General features: G+C 28.4%; 1 protein-coding gene across 1 annotated transcript in view; it reads right to left on the bottom strand.

Annotated features, from left to right (window-relative positions):
• LOC106466021 (calcium-binding mitochondrial carrier protein Aralar1-like) overlaps positions 1–19,418 on the bottom strand; it is a 60,001-nt gene that overhangs the window by 30,636 nt on the left and 9,947 nt on the right. The window contains exons 3-10 of the mRNA XM_013926268.2: positions 16,586–16,728; positions 13,936–14,051; positions 11,650–11,789; positions 5,607–5,753; positions 3,987–4,116; positions 3,281–3,377; positions 2,183–2,273; positions 921–996 (exon numbers count right to left, since the gene is read on the bottom strand). Coding sequence (XP_013781722.1) covers positions 921–996; positions 2,183–2,273; positions 3,281–3,377; positions 3,987–4,116; positions 5,607–5,753; positions 11,650–11,789; positions 13,936–14,051; positions 16,586–16,728 — 940 coding nt within the window. The remainder of the gene's footprint in view (positions 1–920; positions 997–2,182; positions 2,274–3,280; positions 3,378–3,986; positions 4,117–5,606; positions 5,754–11,649; positions 11,790–13,935; positions 14,052–16,585; positions 16,729–19,418) is intronic.

Genomic DNA, 19,418 nt, shown 5'->3' with positions numbered 1-19,418 from the left:
GGAATATGAAATATTTATTCAAAATAAACTATTTTGGACACTGGCAATCCATTATCAGTAATGCCCTCACTTTGCTGGACAAGCCTAATTTTCCAACATGATATGTTTCTCTACACACATGCAGTTTGCAAGGGTGTTTTGTGTAATTCAAAGTGCCACAAGAGTTTAGACTGTTACAACAAATGATTGAATACAGAAAGATATTTCAGTAAAATAATTCCTAAACATAAAATAAAATAAATATATTCAACATAAAAAACTTTTATTTTGTTATTTAGAATTTCTACAGTAGCCTCATTTAATCATTTAAGACATTGGCCAAGAGCAGCTGGTCATTAGCAATAATGTCTTGCTAAAATTTAATATTTTTTATTTTTGTAATTATTTCAGACACTAGCCAAAATTCCTGGCCCATTACTGATAATGAGCACATTTCAGGTTTCAGTTATACACTAGCGGTGGAAAAGTAATATTTAACTTAGAAAAATGTGTAAACATTGCTAACAATGAGAAATAAGCTAATGTTTGAGCATAATTTAAATTTTCATGTTTCTGATTTACTATAATAATATGATTTTTGAAGAGATTTAAAAGTGCTCTGTTTATTTTGCTCAAAGCCTGATAACTATTCTGTTGACTGACATGCATCATACTGAAAAAGCAATAATTAAAACCTCACTCAGAGAAGAATAAAAATAATCTTTCTTTGAATTTATATACATGTAGTCAAACTATTCTTTATAATATTACAATTAAGCAGCATTTTCCATTACCTATATCTTTGTTATGAAAATTTATTTATACACATATATGTGAAAGGTTATGATTTTTCAGAAACTTCTTGGCCTATACTATTTTCAATAATTTGTTATGACTCATAAAAACCCTAAATGCTTAGCTTATACTTCAATATTTCTTACCTCCACCAATAGAACCAAGGAAAAATCTGTATACACTTTCTAGGATCTGAATGCTCACATTTCTGTCAGCTGCACTCTAACTCAGAATAAGAAAGGTAAAGCTGAACTAATTATTAAAGCATGGATAAAAAAAAGCATATGAAATCAATTAATTAGTACTAGCATCTTACAAAAAAACAACAACAACAGTTATTACCTTAAACCTGCAAACATAAAAAATGTGTATGATAAAAGCAACATGGCAATACTTTCGTTTTTCTTAAAACATTACATACTCCTAGATTTAGTTCTGAATTTTAGTTTATTTACACTTCAAGGAAATTTTATCATTGTCCATTTTTGTTCCCTATTTCATTCCATTTCCATGCATTCATACTCTTCCTTTCATACCACTTTATCTATTACTTAGCTTGTCATTCTTTTCTCATGCTGTCTTAGTTACCATTTATAACTGAGAGTGATTTATTAGAAAATTTTATAATTTTTACCAAATGAGTCAAATACCAATTTGATGTGTACTGCCATCTGGTCAAGAATGCAATCACAGCCAAATTACATTCAGAAGAAAAAGCTCATAAAAGAAAACAAAGTAACCTGTTATCGGAGAATTTCATATACCTGCATTACTTAAGAAAACAAGCCTTATCGGATCTTTATAGAATAATTCATTCAGTGTCAAAACTACAGAAGGAATGTAGAAGGGCTACTAACTAGCTACAAATGGGATCGGGTTAAATAAAGAAAGGCTATAGTTTGTTAACTGAATGGCTTATGAATACCTACAGCCTTTTTACAGAATAACTAAAACAAATGGTTAAAGTAGTAGCTACAGAATATTTAAGGAAGAGGTATACATTTTCTATTGAATAGCTATACATTTACTTTAGAGGGGTTGTAGCATTTCCACTGAATAACTGCAGATTAACTATTAAAGAAATATAGCATTTCTGGTAAATGACTAGTGACTGACTTTGAAGGGCTATAGCATTTCTATTGAATGAGTGCAGATTAACTATGACACTTCTACAGAATTGTTACACATTTATTATAGAAAGGTTATACAATAAATAAAAAAAGATTCAAGTCTGTCTATACATTAACTATAGAAATGCTATAGCTAATGATTCCAAAAAAACTACAGACTTTCCATAGCCTTATAGAATGACTATTTTTTTTTTCTATACAATGGCTAGAAGCATTTTTGGAAGAGATTTAAAATTAGTGGTATTCTTGATGAACAAAAGAAATAATAATTTACTTACTTCAACAGCTTTAACCTCTGCAAATGGTCTAAATAAAATTTTGGCATAACGCTGAGAAGCAATTTTTTCTAAATCGTGATATATTACTCTCCTATAAAAGATTGAGAAAAATTCAAATCAGACACAGGTAACCTTATGCGCACTTTAATTCTGTAAATTTAATCATCTATACATGTAATTTAATAATTATGTTCTCAGCTGGATGTATTTTAATTTATTTAGAAGCTTAAAGCTTATAACAGAACAAAATAAGTATGAAATATTATGCACAGACAAGTACAAGAAAGCTAAAAAAAGAACATCAAAGAGTCATTTTAGTAAGTGCTTCAGACCAGTGATGACAGAATGGCATATTAATTCAACCTTTACAAGAAAAGCATGCATTATTTGCCTGTCACACGTAGCTTGAGATTGTTTTGAAAATTATTGGAATAATTTAGAAACATAATAAAATTATAATTAGCTTTACAATACAGAAAGAGAAGAACCTCAATAAAATAATCACGATATAAAAACTTTAATGTTACAAGAATAAAACTTCAGTTCTTAAAATTCAACAAGTACAAAACAATAATGAAAAATTTTCAAGTTCATAACAATGATCTTTAAAACATGAAGCAAGTTATTCAAATATTAAGACCTGTTATTGGCATTCAAGTTAACATTCTGAATAATATGATTCTTAAAAATTATCAGTTGGTTTTTTGAGGACTGAAAATTGATGATTCATATTTGTTTGAATAATTTGTAATCATGCATAAGTGTATGTGCAATATATTTAACTTACTGATTTTAAAAGTTAATAGATATATGCTACAAATCAATCTATAGAAGTAGTAATACTAGCTTTGATGATTATAAATTGTTATAACTCAAAGTGGGTTTTGAATGTTTTACAAAAAAGTAACTTCAGGACTTCTATAAAGGAATAAAGAAACAAATAAAATTTTGTTGTTTAATTTATCAATTCACCTTCATGAACTATGTATACATGTATAGCTGTAGAACTGACTTACCACATGAAAGAGAAATCACAAAATTTAGAAAATAACTGAAAATCCTTTGAGAAAAACTTTTTGTTTTTATTACAAGACATACCCAGTTTGTTGATGAAGAAATCCTGACAACTGAAAAAGAATCTCTACTTCCATTGGAGTCAATGCTGATATCTGCTGGGCAGCATAGAGAAATTCCTCTAAATAAAGTATAAATATGTGTTAGTTTGCATTTTTCTCAAAAACACATTTCTCTTTCAACTTCAATTTCTGTCTTTTACACTCACATAATAATCATGTTTTTTTAACAGGTGAGAAGTATTAAAACAAGTTTATTTACTGATAATAAGTGTATTGCACATCAAGTGATACACTTCAAATTTTTATATTCACTAATTAATAAATACTTTTGGTTACTTATGAATCATATTTCCTGCTGAGCTAAGATAAGGACAATTGATTTATACAAGTTTTCTTAACTATATATTAATTTTGTTCCAGTCACAATTGTATAATTTAATTTTGAATTAATTTTTTTCACAGGTTTTCTTTTTTATATTTCTTCTAAGTTAATGTGAAAATGTTCAAGTTCTTACTAATTAGGTTTAGAGTATATGATTGTGTAGAATTTATAACAATTACAATTTAAGAAAAATTTTAGCCTGATTAAAGGAGACTCAGAATAACTATTTGCAAATTGTAATTTATTGGTTCTGAAAATAATTTATAAATTTAAAAATGTTTTAGTAATTAACTTTTTTTCATGTGTAAAATTTAATGACATTGCAATTAATTAAAATAAAACCAACCTTTGGTTACTTCCTGATTCATATTTCCATTAGTAAAGTTAAGGTAGATTCTTTTAACCAGTTCCATATTGTTTAAAAGACTGTTGAATGCCATGAAATATGGGAATGTAACCATATGTCCTTCAGTAGCCTATAGGACACAAGAGTTTAGCAAGAACTATTATGATGATGATATGTACAAGAACACACACTATAGAAGTTACATGCATCCTCTGTACAGCTTGAAATAAACACTATAAAAAAAATAACAAAGAACAACTGAAAACAATCCTTAATTATCAACATGTATGGATGTATTTCAGAAACCACAATAGCTAAACTAAAAATACTGGTAAGCTATATAATTTAACCACATACTGAAAAACATTCTCATATGTATATTTTGTGTTTATTTATTATTAAACTACAAATAACCTGTACATATAAAGTTATATAAAGCATGACAAAAATACATTACATTATCAAAAATATGTACAATAAATACAATAAACATTTCAAGACCACCAGTTACTGTGTTTCTGGATAACATTTTGAACTTTAGGTAAGTATTTACCAATATGGTTGCAATAAAACACCCATAACATGGTAATTCATATTCATGCAAATAATTAACAATCACTATATCAATGTATTACAATTTTATTAAAAAACACTAGTTAAAATTGAGATACAAGTGTCTACACCTATTGAAATAATGTTTGATTGTTAGTTATTCTGTTAATATTAGTTACAATATATTTATTTAATATCACAAACATTAATTTGCTACTGTGTTTATAGTTCTTTTCTAAAATTTTCAGATAGCAAAATTATTTTTAATTCCTTCATTTATCATAACATACAAAATATTTTTTCAATGCAACTATAATCTGATCTTTCTAGTCAAGTGTAAACTCAATCTAAATGTTATTTTCATAAAATACAAGTTGTAGATCCATTGGATTGATACGATATACACTGAATAAAAATGAAACACACAACAATTTCCAAACAAATGGGCCATCTAAGCCAACCTGTTCACTAAGGTTAGCTCATTTAAACAGAGGGTAGTAAAAAAAAAACTGTTTGAATATCACATAGAATAATGTGACTAAAATTAAATTAATCTAGAAATAAAGTGCTACAGAGTTAGTAGTCTCTTACCCATTATCATAAAATAGATTAGATTAGCATAAAATAGGATAATAGCTATAATTCACTATAATGCAAATATAACATTTAAATGAAAATATTTCTCATTAGATTTGCCAAACAGTGAAACAGCTTTTCCAAGTTCATTATTATTCTATTTTATAACTTCCAATGTATACACTTTAAAAACCATTTCTTGTTCTAGTTTCTTTTGTTTAACTTTGAGAACTTCCCAATTTTTGTTCTCTTTCTTAGTATTCGCACAAAATGCGGTTTATCAATACTTACATCAAGTTGTTGATAGACATAATGTTCATCACTTGCATGTTTGTTTAGAAACTATTTTAATGAAAGTGGTAAATTGTTATAATTATTAAAACACCAAGTTGATACTACTATATAATCAGTCATTAAATTGATCTTCAAGTATTATAATTTCTTTTTTAATTTTACTACCAATATTACAAATAATAAAAGAAAAATACTTACAGCAACTAAATTCTGTTTCACACTTTCTGTTAACAAGTGGCTTTTTACTGATATCATTATATCATTGAAGTCTAGTGGAGTAATGGTACCAATCTTCTTCTTGTCATAGCGTCTAAAAGCTTGGACAGCATGCTCCTCATGAAAATCCTTTAAAAGTCATTAAAAACACACATTAGTTGTTACACTACTGCAACGTCCATGAAGAATGTTAGAAAAATTTAGTATATACTCCTTAATGTTAAGATTTACTATATAATAAGACTTTATCACTGGCAGAAGGAACTATGAAAAAAAAGAAAGAGGTCTCAAATACGTTTTTTGAACATTTTTAACCCATTGACTGCTGATTCGCTGTATAGTGTACAGTCCATCTCTGGCAGTTGAGTGTGCCATATATGGTGTAAGGGTTGCAAAAATTCTGCACATGTTTAGAGCAACTGCAGTCAATGGGTTAGTTCCCACTAATGACATTATCCCACATACAATCATGTTATACACTACTAAATATTGCATGACATTAAACAGGATGTATATGTCAGTCTGACTTTCAATATATCTAAGCAGTAGGAATTAAGTGTTGTAACCTTGTTCATTTGATGGGCAGATTCTTTTAAAAATTATCTGGTGAAAAACAATATGATGGTCCAGTCAATGTAATAATAAATTATTTTATTTTTTTTCTTAGTGTTTCTACAAGATGTTTAATTTGTACACTATAACTTGTAGGTGTAAGTTTACAAATGAAATTCAAATGAAATATTTCTCTAATTAAACTACAACTAACATAAAAATAAACTTGTACAATTTCATGGCAAACTGACTGAGTAACTAAATATATGCAATAAAATTACTAACAATGATCCACATACTTCACTGACACTCTACCAACTGAAAACAAAACTGATTCACTGCTAGCGTATTAATTGACTGATTCTCAAGTATTTATATCTAAGCCTTTTTCTAGATATCTTGCAAGGTTGCTCAATATCATTACATCACTATTACAAACAGCAGCTCCCTCTAACAAAAAACTACAGCATTGAAAATAGAGCTTACAACAACAGTTTGACTATAGTCTATTTTCTGAATGGTAAATTCCAGAATCCACACAACTATAAAGTGCAACTTGAGAAGATTAACATCACCAACAAAAATCAACAAATAATATATTGCTCTTTTATGATAATCCCAGGATATGAGAAACAGTAAACTACCAAGGTGAACATTATCAGAGAAAACAAGTTTACGTCAAGAGTGGCCAATAATCATTCATCACATCACTACTGGCAAATTACACTTACGAATAAGTGACAACAGTACTGAATGACATAAATATTTGCTAATGTAAAAAAACAAACAAACATCAAAAGCATGTCAATGAGTAGCCTTGAACTACAAACATTTAAACTATGATATCTGAAAGTTTTATCTATTTCCATATCCAATGCCAAACTTACATTTCCTCTTGCATAACTGTTTTATGAATATGTGAGACAAGTACATTATTTTGTGAATAAAGTTATGAAAAATAACAGCTCTATTTCAATTTCATTTATAATTAAAATAAAAAAGACTAATAAGCACAACAATTTTATTAATGATGCATTTAAAAAACATAACACATTAAGTAATTGTTTCATTTTATTTTCATTCAAATCAAAAACATCTACAAATCTGTTGAAATATGATGTTACAGACACCTACATTATTTTAAAATGGTGAAGATTTCCAGTTACAGCAAAATTTTTTTTTCTTTTTGTTAAGATTGTTCATAGTTTATTATACAATTGACAGTGTGTTCATATCTTTGATATATACTTTCCAACGTTATATCATACACCTTGTTAAACAGGCAAAATTCTGGTTGTGGCCAATATGGAACTGCCACTAACTAAGCTTCTATGATATGAACCTTTTTCATATCAAAACCAATACATTGTTCTTTAGTAGTCATATGTTAAAAATTTAATAATATACTTTTTCGAATTAACCACATTCTTCAGTAATTGTTTTAGCATTATTTGATTTTCTCATTAATATCTTAGAAAATATGAGTCCCAGTTTTCTCCAAAAAAAGATATACAAAAGTGAAATATGTTACCTGTTTTGGATTATAAGATTTATTGCAAAGAGCTCACAAAAACAATGAAGTCTACTACACTTAACAGTATGTAGGATAGGCCTAAACTCTTACAAAATTTTATAAATTCAAGTAATGTTTTTTCTAAATATGTTACTTTATGAGACATGTCAACTTAAGAAAGAAAGAAAAGTTTTATTTGTATGTGTCCTCATTTTTATATCATATATAAAAACTTATAGACTGAGGGAACTAACATCACTACTTGGACACATTATTTACATCTAAACTGTTGAAAATATTGCTAACCTCTTCTTTATTATAGGAGAGTATTTCTATTCCCAAAGACCTTATGGGTATTTTTAATAAAAGTTTTTTCACACTGAATCCAATGATATGTTGTTTATAGTTATAGGCTCTTTCTTCAATATAAAATACAAAAATCAATGAAATCTAATTTCTGATATTTTTTTAATATCCTATTTTCCTGGTTCCTGGTAATACAAAATGATTCTTAATTAATATGAGGATTGTTTTTTTGTTGAATTTTGCACGAAACTACCTGCACTAATTGTCCTTAATTTTGAAGTGATGGAAATGGGGAGGAGGCAACTAATCAACATCATCCACCATCAATTCTTGGGCTTCTCTTATTGGACTGAATAGTGGGAGTTGACCATCACTTTTATATAGTGTGAAAAGTTATATCTTTTTTTACAGTAATGGGGTATAAACCATGGAATCTCAGTTTCACAGTATGGCATACAAACTAATTAGTTGTGCATAGCCTTTAATACGAGGAAACCAAACGAAGTTTGGGTTTTAGCTTAATTGTTATAAATGTGCTGTTTTTGCTGCTTTGTGTATGTGGATATAAATATTATTGTATAATATATATAGATATTTGTGTGTAGTTATAATGCTTGGAGTAAACTCATGTCTTAATGATCAGTTATAAATGCTTGCATAAAATTTGACTAGGGCAAAACTGTTTTTTAACTGAGGTAACAAGTATTAAGAACAAGAAGTTAACATTTTGAAGTGCAATGTAAGTTTTTACAAATAAATAAATAGCATTGTTTCCAGACCTACGAATTCCTGCAAGCAAAATGACATTACAATCACACAATTCAGTGCATCTTTACATGAAAATCACATGAAACAGTACATCTTTACATTTCATGTTAGAAGTACCTCTGAGTTTAAAGAGCCAATGGCTTTAAACCATATGAAATGAGGAACATTTAATCAGTGACAAATAATATTTGTAAGCTACAAGGAAATAAAATGTCACAAAATGATGAAAGAGAAAAAATACTTTAACACAACTACCCAGCCAGATAAATGAGAATTTCAGCTCAGCTGCATTAACATGCATTTTAAACATTCTCACACAAAGCATCTCTAAGAAATACACAGCTGTATAAAATCAGAGTAAAATAACAGCTAATTTAACCAGGATATGTAGGGAACAAAGACCAGAACTTTGGAATGCTGGATTTAATCAGCCCATACAATGAAGACTATCAATGACTGTGATAGAGGATATTCATGTACAGTATATCAGTGAAGGGTAAAAATTATTTTCCGATTAAGAAGCAATAGTCTCTTTGTGTGGATAACAGGCAGAGATAGTGGTGGTCTTGGCTCCAGTATAAGAAACAACAAACTTTACACCTAGAAGTATCTGATACTAACACCACAACATAATACTTAAAAATAATATTCACACCTATTTCAAAACTTGGAAATCTCTTGTATCAAAAATTGTTCAATGTCATAATGGGCATAAAATATAATATTTCAGCTGCAATTTTTCAAGTGTTAATATTTGATAATATTTATCCCATTTTTATAATTCTGACCAGCTGTTAAGAGGCAATAAAACAGAGTTATAGAAATTATTTTTTGCCATCTCAATAGCCCCTTGGCCTTTCAGGTGTTAAACATTCTGAAAGCAGTAGCAGTTTCTTAATTAAATAATCATATTTAAACAGAAAAAACGCTAAAAAGTGAGAGATGGGAATGTCTTTCTTCAGCATAATTTTCATGCAAATTCAATAATTTTCTATTATACATGTACATAAATAAACACCTAGAAGATATATATTGGTATTAAAAATAAATTTGGAAAATTTTAAAAACATTCTATTATTTTATTTACTTTGTATATTAATTAACAACCAGTAAAATGTACACTTCAAAACATTAAGTTTTCTATTTGGAAATCAGAAGCAATGGTAGCCTGTTAGATGTATATAAAGTTTGTTGGAAATACAAGACTGTTTAGTTTAAGAGTTATTATTTAGTTTATTTAGTGATTTAATATTTAATGATTATTTAATTTTCATAACAAGAGTATTAAAAATTAATTATTTTAAAAGTGATAGTTATGACAAGCTTCGTTATGTAACTCTGTATGTGTCATACGTTGCGTATGCAGTTTGATTATTGTACTAGGCATTTGTAATACTGTTAATGTCATTTTATTCAAAGCTTCTAAGTTTTTCTCCTTATGTGAATATTATTGTCACTAGAGGGCTAGATATTTCTAGATTTTTCCTTCACATGTTACAAATACATAGTGAAAGTTAAATTAGTGAAAGTAAGATAAATTTAGTGAGATATAGATCAAGAATGTGTTTGGAAGTTTAGCCATAAAGGGTGTATGGTGGCAACTTTTAAAATGTAATAATCACAGATTGTATTGTAATAACAGAGTAGAGAATAATAATTTGTCTAGTCAATTAGATTCTAAAATAACTGAACCTGCCTGTGCAGACTTTTGACATAAAAGAGAAAAATTTAAAGCCTGTATACAATTGTGATAACCCATGTGATAACAGAGTGGAGGAGAATAATTTGTCTTGTCAAAGGGTGTTCTAAATTAATTGAACCTGCCTGTGTGGACTTTGATGAAAAAAAAAAAGACAATTATTAAAAGTTCTAGATACAACTGTGATAATCAATAGTGTTATAAAGTTTTGTACATATGTTTTAACTTGTTTTGAATATATTATTTTAAAACAAATGGATCGTGTGCTGTCCATTTATTGTTCAAATTTATCAGCAACAAGTCACAAACACCTACCGAAAAGAATTTGGCCCTATAAAAACCTGACAAAGTTGAAGAAACAAAAATAATGATTCTGTCTTTCATTATTTAATAGCTAAATCATGAATGATAAAACTTTTTGTGTTCAATCCATACTTATGAGCACTAAAACATATTTCAGGTAACATTTTCTGATTTATGAAAGATCATTTTCAAAGAATCTGCTGTGCAGCACAAATGATGATAAATTTTCCTTACAAACTTCAGGTTTCTTAATTTCATGTCTATATTTTGATATCTAATTATTGATGGACAGAAAACGAACTGGGAACAATTCTGCTTTGTTCATTAATGTAAACACAAAACCATTCTCATAATCTTCTTCACTCACATTCTTCAGTGACATTAGTTTTTATATGTAAGTTTCATGCTTTCTACTGTTCTTTTATGTATAATAATTCAGCTTTTACTATTTCATACACATTTCAATTCTCAAGATTTTATTAATAAAGTGTATGTTTATTTTCTTTCTCTTTGATATATATTCATCCTTTCAACAATTAAACTTGAGATTAGCAGGGCAAAAACTTACATCTACTAAAGAGGTTTGTTATCACATATTACTGTGTGCTGTATGCATAGCAGTGTATAACATAAGTTATCCCCTTAAAAAGAAAAATGATTAGCAATAGCAAAAAACTGAGCCAAAACGATCAAGATAATGTTTAAACTAAGCTTATGATTGTGGTGCTTTCCTTCAGCAAATATGCATAAAACATTCAAGACATGATAATACAATGTAAATTTGTCTTTTTTTTTACATTTTAAATAATACTTCATATTAATAGTCATATGTTTACAGACTTTGTGATGTGAAGAGAAAGCGAGCCTAAATAAACCAAACTTACATGAAGAACTTGAGAAAATTCTGTATAGGAAACAGTACGCTTTCGATTGTCACCAAAATGTAATCTCATAAATTCACCTTTGAAGTCAAATGGAATCTTCTCATGCAGTGTAGTGTAACCCACAATTTCTTCAAATTCATCTGAAAAATTTAATACAGAAGTAAAAAATCTGTTTTCTGGGTTAAAAGCTCATAAATAAACAACACTATTTTCACTCTTTATATTTCATAAAGTCCTGATCCTCTCACATAACTTTTCTGCTTATGTTATTTAAATTACTCAAGCACATGCGATTAATGACAGGTTTGAATATATATTTACAGTTAATAATGCAGTATATAGAGTTCTACGAGTTAATAATAAAAATATTTATATATATATATACAAATAAAAAAATTAAAGACCCAAATTTGCTGTATGGTGTGATATACCTGCACTTAGTTTGAAAAACACAAAGGATTTTAAATTTTTATCAGAAATGGATGTCAGCTGTGACAAGTGTGAGCATTTATATTAAAAAATGAATAGCATTTCTATATAAACTTATTACAATAAAGCAAGGAAAAAACAAAGTTCACCTGTGAGAGAGACACAGGACAAATGGACACAATAAATAACTACATATAAAATGAAGATTGTATTTCATTAATACATATTAAAACAATTACATTCATCAAAAGTTAATATTTTTCCACGTTACACATAGAAAATTTGCACAGATTCATTTTTATTTCATTAAAAATTACATTCTGCACAGTTTAAACAGAGAAAATAAGTATTCTTTGAAACAATAATTTTAATTTTTAATAATTCATAGCAAAAAATCTGTGGTTTATTTAATGTTACAGAATAACAAGCAGTGTAAAAACTACATTAAAGCCCAATGACAATTCATGTATAAATGTGTTTCATTTGTATGGAAAAATAAGACATATCTTATAACATGTTAGTAAGGATCAAAATTAAACAAAAATTTTTCATATACTATATTTATATTTTCAAGCTCTCGTTTTCTTCTGGAGCAGAAACTTTGCAAAATTAAACGATGTAATAATTACAAGTCTATAGAATTATCTCAAAAAATAAAATAAAATATCTAAGACTGCACCAACATTTCTCAATTAAAAGAAATCACAGAACCCGAGTTTTAAAATAATTTCAATTATCAAGATGTTTTAACATACTTTTGTAACAACAATATTAATTAGTATCACCACAAATCAAAGTTGTAAGCCAAATGCAATCTGAATCCCTTGTGTGTTGTTTACTTAATCTATTTGTAAAAAAAACCATTGTGGATATACTTTTCATAGACTAAAACGAGTGAAATTTCTCTCTCTTTAAGTACACACTTTTCTATAGCTGCAAGTCCAGCACAAGAACAGATAATTCATTATAACAAAAATTATATTCTAAAAATCTATGCCCTCACAAGTAAGATTTTTATTAGAAGATTTATCAATTACAATTATTTAACAAATGAACATATTTTCCTAAAATTTTTAATTACATGTTGCATACATATTTTCAGTAAAATTATTAATTTGGTCAATCCTCATAGATGACAATTTTCACTTTGCAGATGGATTTATTCTGAACTAAACAATGTTATAAGATAATATCAGTCATTTGCTTCAGCTTATTTTTATGTAAATCTAGCAGCTAGTGATCCATCATATGATGTGAAATGCTTATAAATAAACATTTGGTAGAGCTGGATTTTACTTTTTTACAGCTTATGACGCTTCAGTACGAAATATCATCATAAATACAGTAATGGAAGCCTGGCACTTATGTAGCATGCTTAAATTCAAATTGTTGACAAGTTTCTGAGATATTCATGGCCATTCCTCTGAAAAAGCCATTTTAAGGACATCTTTAATGTCTAGAGTCACTTGATAGGATATAATGTATTTCTCAAGAATATTCTATATATATATGCTCAACAGAAATGAAGTCCATTAAGTGTTCAGACAACTCAAATTGGCCAATCTTCCTCTTCTTTAAAGAGTGCGTTGGTTAAGTTAGAATGACAAGGACTGATGTTATTAACCATGAAGCCAAATGTAACTTAATCAGATCATATTCCTTAGAGAGGGTATTCTTAAATTTTCAATTTATCAGCTGGAAATTAGGTCAGCTTTATGAAGTTATCACAGTAAATTAAAGTCTCTAAGCATACTAAAATAAAATGTTTTTCAATAGCTACCAATATTCACATATGATATTAAATCTTTATTCCATGAAGATTTCATCCTTAATTATATATAAAGGTTCAAAACATACCATGGGTAACAAATCCAGAGCCATTCGTATCAAACAGTTGAAATGCAGCTCGATAAAGAGCATCTGGTTGACATAAGAGTCCTTCAAATGCATGGAATTCCGGAAATGATATAAGGCTATAGAAAATGTTAAAATATAGAAATAGACTTAAAATTATGCATTACTACCAATTACATAGCAAAAAAAAAAAAGAAAACATGTAATAAGTTTGATATCAAAATGGCAGTTAAAACCTGTACATTTATATCACTGTAGGTCTATTCAGCTATAAACTGATACCAAAGAAACATATGCATATGAATATATCAAATACTCAGAATTTAATACAGTATCTTACAGATTGTTTGCTAACTAACATATTTTGTTCAATGAGTTGGTTAAAGGTGTGATGATAACATCAAATGTACAAAGCAAATAATATATTGAGTCATTTCATGAACAGTTGTAAATATAATACTCTAAGTTTGCAAGGGATCACTGCTTCTCAGTGTTAATAAATATCAATGTTGATTTTTTTTCAGACCAACATATATGAGTGGTATCAGAGGATTCATTTACCACTTATAATCAGTTACATGAATTACAGACTTTTCCAATAAAGGAATCTTCTATCAAAGGGAAGCCTTGTGCCACATAGTATATTTTTGAATTGAGGTGACTATAGAGAGCTTGGGAAGGCTTAGCCTTCCCCAAAAAATTCTCCCTCACAAGATATTATTCTCACCAACTTAAAAATGTTTTATAGTAATTGTAGAGAGAGAGACAAAGAGAGTAAAAGAGGGTTTATGTGTGTCCCTGAGAAGAATTTATTTATTTAGGAACACAAACTGATTCTTATCAACTGTGTAACCCACACACAAGACAGAATAGCCTACCATGACAAAAAGAATCAAAGCATTGTCTATGTTCAGTTTTGTGCTCTAAAAAATATTTAACACCATTATTGCTTAAGTACATGTCAACAGACATTTAAACCTGAAGAAAGTGTTACATATTCTCAGTATGTTACAAACTGGAGTGTTGATCTCAACATTCTATTGTCGATGCCTTAGGTGTGAGCTAAAGCATTGTTTTCCATGCTTTAAACCAACATAGAATCTATGGAGATGTAAAGGGAAGTCATGTAAGTGGTCACATGAGGGTAACATACCAAAGACAAAATAAGATCCATTTTGGACAGAAAAGAAACTTTGTTGTGACTTATAACACGTGTTTGAAGTGCTTGCATTGGTCCAAACTGTCTGAAAGGAAGTTGGTTTGTGGTCATGGGAAATTTGTACTAGGATTCCATTAGCAGAGCATTACAAGGAAGAACATCCAGACTGGATCAAGATCAGTTGGCTTCAACAATTCTAGATGGGATGCCAATGGTCTCATCAGAGATGAATCCAGGTTTGGTCTTAACCTCACATTGTAACTATTGGTTCCTGTTTCATAGAGTATGAAAAGCCAGTTGATGATGTGTGCTTTTACTTTGAATTTTCATAAAGCATTTGATATTATGTCTCAATGGAGATTAATTGGATACTTACGGATCTGGTGAAAAAGTTGAAAAGAAAACAGAGTTGGCATGGTAGTGAAAAGCAAATAATGATGATAAATGAGCATTTATATAAATTGCAGAATCTGACTAAAGAAGTTTGTCAAGGTACTGTTTTAGAACACTTATTATTCAATTAATAATCATGTCAATAATTTGGATAGCTTCTTGGATAGTAATATGTACAATTTGCTGATTATGCTAAACTGTTAAGAAGAGCTTTTTTATTAATATTTTTCTTATCTGAAAACACCTTAAAGGTTTGAATTGGGTGGTTTATTTGAGTAACGAAATGAAAAGGTTGGAAATAAAAACCTGAGTATTATAAAACTTAGACAAAGACTTGTCCTTTTGCAAAATTATTTGTTGGTTAAGAGCTGTACATGGTTTTGTCTGATGATAAGGAGATAATGCTGTTAGTTTTATTTTTTTTCAAATACTTATTAGATATTGCACGTGAAATGTTACTTTTGTTTTTCATGGTTTGGTTGAGTGTTATAGCAAGCAAAAAATTTCCACAATGGGCTGAATAACCTTTTACATCCTGATCTTTCTACATTCTAAGCAAATTAATATTATTCAAGGTTATATTCTTAAAACTTCAATCTTAGTTTTTAAAATGATCAACTATTTACAATAAATAAAAACTGAAATAACAAACTATTTTCAGTTGAATTCTTGAGCAGAAAGTTGTTAACTTTACATGATTTATTGACTGCTTTCATTAAATAAGTAACAAGCATAGTGCAAAATAACTTGTACACTGCCTAGTACTTTAGTATAACATAATACTTTTAATGACATCAACTGCTTCTCCAATATAATGATGAATAACAAACTATCTAATAAACTTTGAATTCACATTAGAAGAATGAAGAATATTGAATAGTAACAATTAACATAGAATAAAGCAAATTAAAAATATTTTCGCTAAAGCTATATTTATAAAAGCTTAAAATGTTTCCAAGAAACAAGATATAGCTCAATCAATTATAGATATAATATTAACAATATTTATCAATACGGTTAGAACAAATGAACAGAAACCTTAGCTTTAAAGTACAATAGTTAATTATAAAAGAAAAGCTTTATAACAAGAACCACACTTACCCATCTTTAGAGGTATCAAGAATGTTACCTAAAAGCTGGACAGTAGTAGGATTATAGTTTGGTTCTTTATATAATCCCAGGAACCCTTGAACGAAGTCAACAGGGGTCATAAAATGTTCTCCATTTTTTTCAATGCTTGCGTACTGAAAAGATTGACAGATAATTTTCAAAACATTACAAAATAATTCAGCTGGAAAAAAAAATCATAAAAACATTTCATTTATTCTTCAAGTGAAGAAGGTCCTGAACTATCAAGGTGTTAACCAGAAGGGAAATCTAGCTTTATGTATCACTATATTCACACTGATTAAGAATTTCTTTTATACATGAATCACAAAAGGTGTACGAGTCATCTTTCCACAGAAAATTTATTTGTAACTATTGAAATTTCCCACAATTTAAAATATGATACATTTACTAGATGTGGGAATTTAATTAACAGCAAACAACATAACAAACCAAATATTGGATTTTTTAAAATTAATCACACTCTTTTGAGCTTAAATATATTTCTATACTCTTTCTTAACTCTTCATTTCTTAACAATGTTTTAAATGTAACTTGCATTCATACATTATTTAAGTAATTATCTCATAAAGAGGACTTCAGGTGACCTTTGAAGATGTGAGCCTGTATGGGTAATCACAAACATACACTTGCCCAAGTATTTTATAGATATATACACATGTACATAACATTCCCCATAGGTATAAAGAGGTTGGTGGTTTAAACATCTACATTGTGACATGCACATGCTTTTTAAGAAGACATAACCTGATACCAAAGTTCAGAATATGAACTTGAAATAATACCAATTTATAGTGCCATGAAATTAACTTTTGTTGGAATTACATGTATGCCATTTCACACAAAATTTTCACAAATGCAGCAAAGTACAAAAATAAAATGAGCTAGAAATTAATAGTTGTTAGAATAGTTCAACTTATTATTTTTTACTCTTAACACTAAACAAGTACCATACATGTTCTTTAGCTGAATCTCATTATACTGTTTTAGTTCAATGTTTAAACTGAATACAAAGTTTGAAATAACTGTACTATTTTGATAAGTGAAGGGCTTATAGATTGAAACTTGTATATGGTAATTAGCCCAAAAAACAAAACAAAATGAAGTGTTTGGTAATGTTTTCTTTAGAAACAGGGGTATGGTCTCATATATGTCAAAAAAACGAGACAATTTCATAAGATATTCAACAGAGTTCTAAACTTCTTGTACATTAGGCCCAGTTAAAGATAATTTAGTTTTGCACAAACAGAAATACATGTGATTGAACTTCTAAAAATAGCTGAACATTTAGCATATCTTTAACCTTAGAATATTCTACATGTATATTAAATCTTGTCTTTTACTTCTAATATATTGAAGCAATGTTGTCTATTAGTCAATAAAATTGCATACAACGGGTTTATTCTTTCAGTACTGGAGTTATACTTAAACATTAAGTAATAATATATTTTAACATCAGATAAACATAACTAATTTTGTTAAGATACATAACGTTATTAATATTCAAGCTATTAAGATTCAATGGCAAGTATTAAAAACTAATGATTTTTAAGTTTACACCATAAGCCTTTAAAAAATGGATAAGTAACAGCTTTAAATTTGTTTGAAAATTTTCAAAAAATATACTGATGGATAACAGACTGCATAAGATATACTATATCCTTACCATGCCATAATCGTAAGATGGCAATGTACAGTTTTTGCAAACCTATATTTTAATTAGTGTGTACTATCTACATCAATTATTTTTGATATAGTTAAAAAAAAATATGTAGTTATTAACAAACCTGACATTAAATATAAGTGCATATGATCACAGGTTTATTAAATCATCTTTTATTTTGATAGCTCATAATAAAGAAAGAGCGAACAAAAATTAGCACATGCTTTCTATACATTACATAATATCCTAGACTGTAGTTCACCCATAAATATATATTGGCTGGCTCCAATACTAACCACAGACACTCTTTGTCTTACACACAGTATTGGGTTACAGTTTTTCAGACACATGAAAAAAGTTATGACTGCACCTATGACTCATAGCCAGGGAAATCCTTTCTGGAAGTGAATGCTGCTGGAAACAGCACAAATCTAAATAACTACCATTACCGAGTCTTTTAAGACTGAAACAGTGTATGTGCCAAATGTTGGTACGTTCAGTGTTGCTGCATTGATTCTAGTATGCTTTGCCATTTCCACACACATAGTTTGGTAAAACTAACTAATGCTCCTTTAAGTATTAAATCTGTATTCTACAGAGAACCATTTTAAATCAGGTTATGTCATTTCCCTATACCTAGTTTGTTAAAGCATAACTTTGGAGAATAATACTAATTACCATGGTGTACTTGCCAAAGTTTTGCTATTTATCATAATAGATTACATATTACAGATCATATAAAGCTATTAAAACCATATTTCCATCTCACTTTATTCATTTATTGTATCATAAGGGCCATTTTAGATTTTTAATAGCACTCATCTTTAGAATATTGATGAAAAATGTGAAAATAAAACAAAAACTATCTAATACTTTTCAAAAAGAGCAAAGTTTTAGGTGATGGAAGAATGCAAGTTACTTGAGTAAAACAAATAAACTATAGTACTGCTCACCTTTATATGTTTGTTTAAAGGGATTTAAAATACTTTTTAACACAGAACTAATTTTGCATGACTAACTTAAATACCGTTAAAATGACTGCAGCTTCATATTTCAGGTGGCTTTATTTCAATTACAAATTTTTCATAAAGTATTTATCAGTATTTTCATGTGGAAATTCACTGATCACAAACTGAATATCCC

Source organism: Limulus polyphemus, unplaced genomic scaffold, assembly GCF_000517525.1.
Source record: "Limulus polyphemus unplaced genomic scaffold, Limulus_polyphemus-2.1.2 Scaffold2124, whole genome shotgun sequence".
Classification (NCBI taxonomy): domain Eukaryota; kingdom Metazoa; phylum Arthropoda; class Merostomata; order Xiphosura; family Limulidae; genus Limulus; species Limulus polyphemus.
This window is presented reverse-complemented; position numbering and strand designations above follow the sequence as displayed.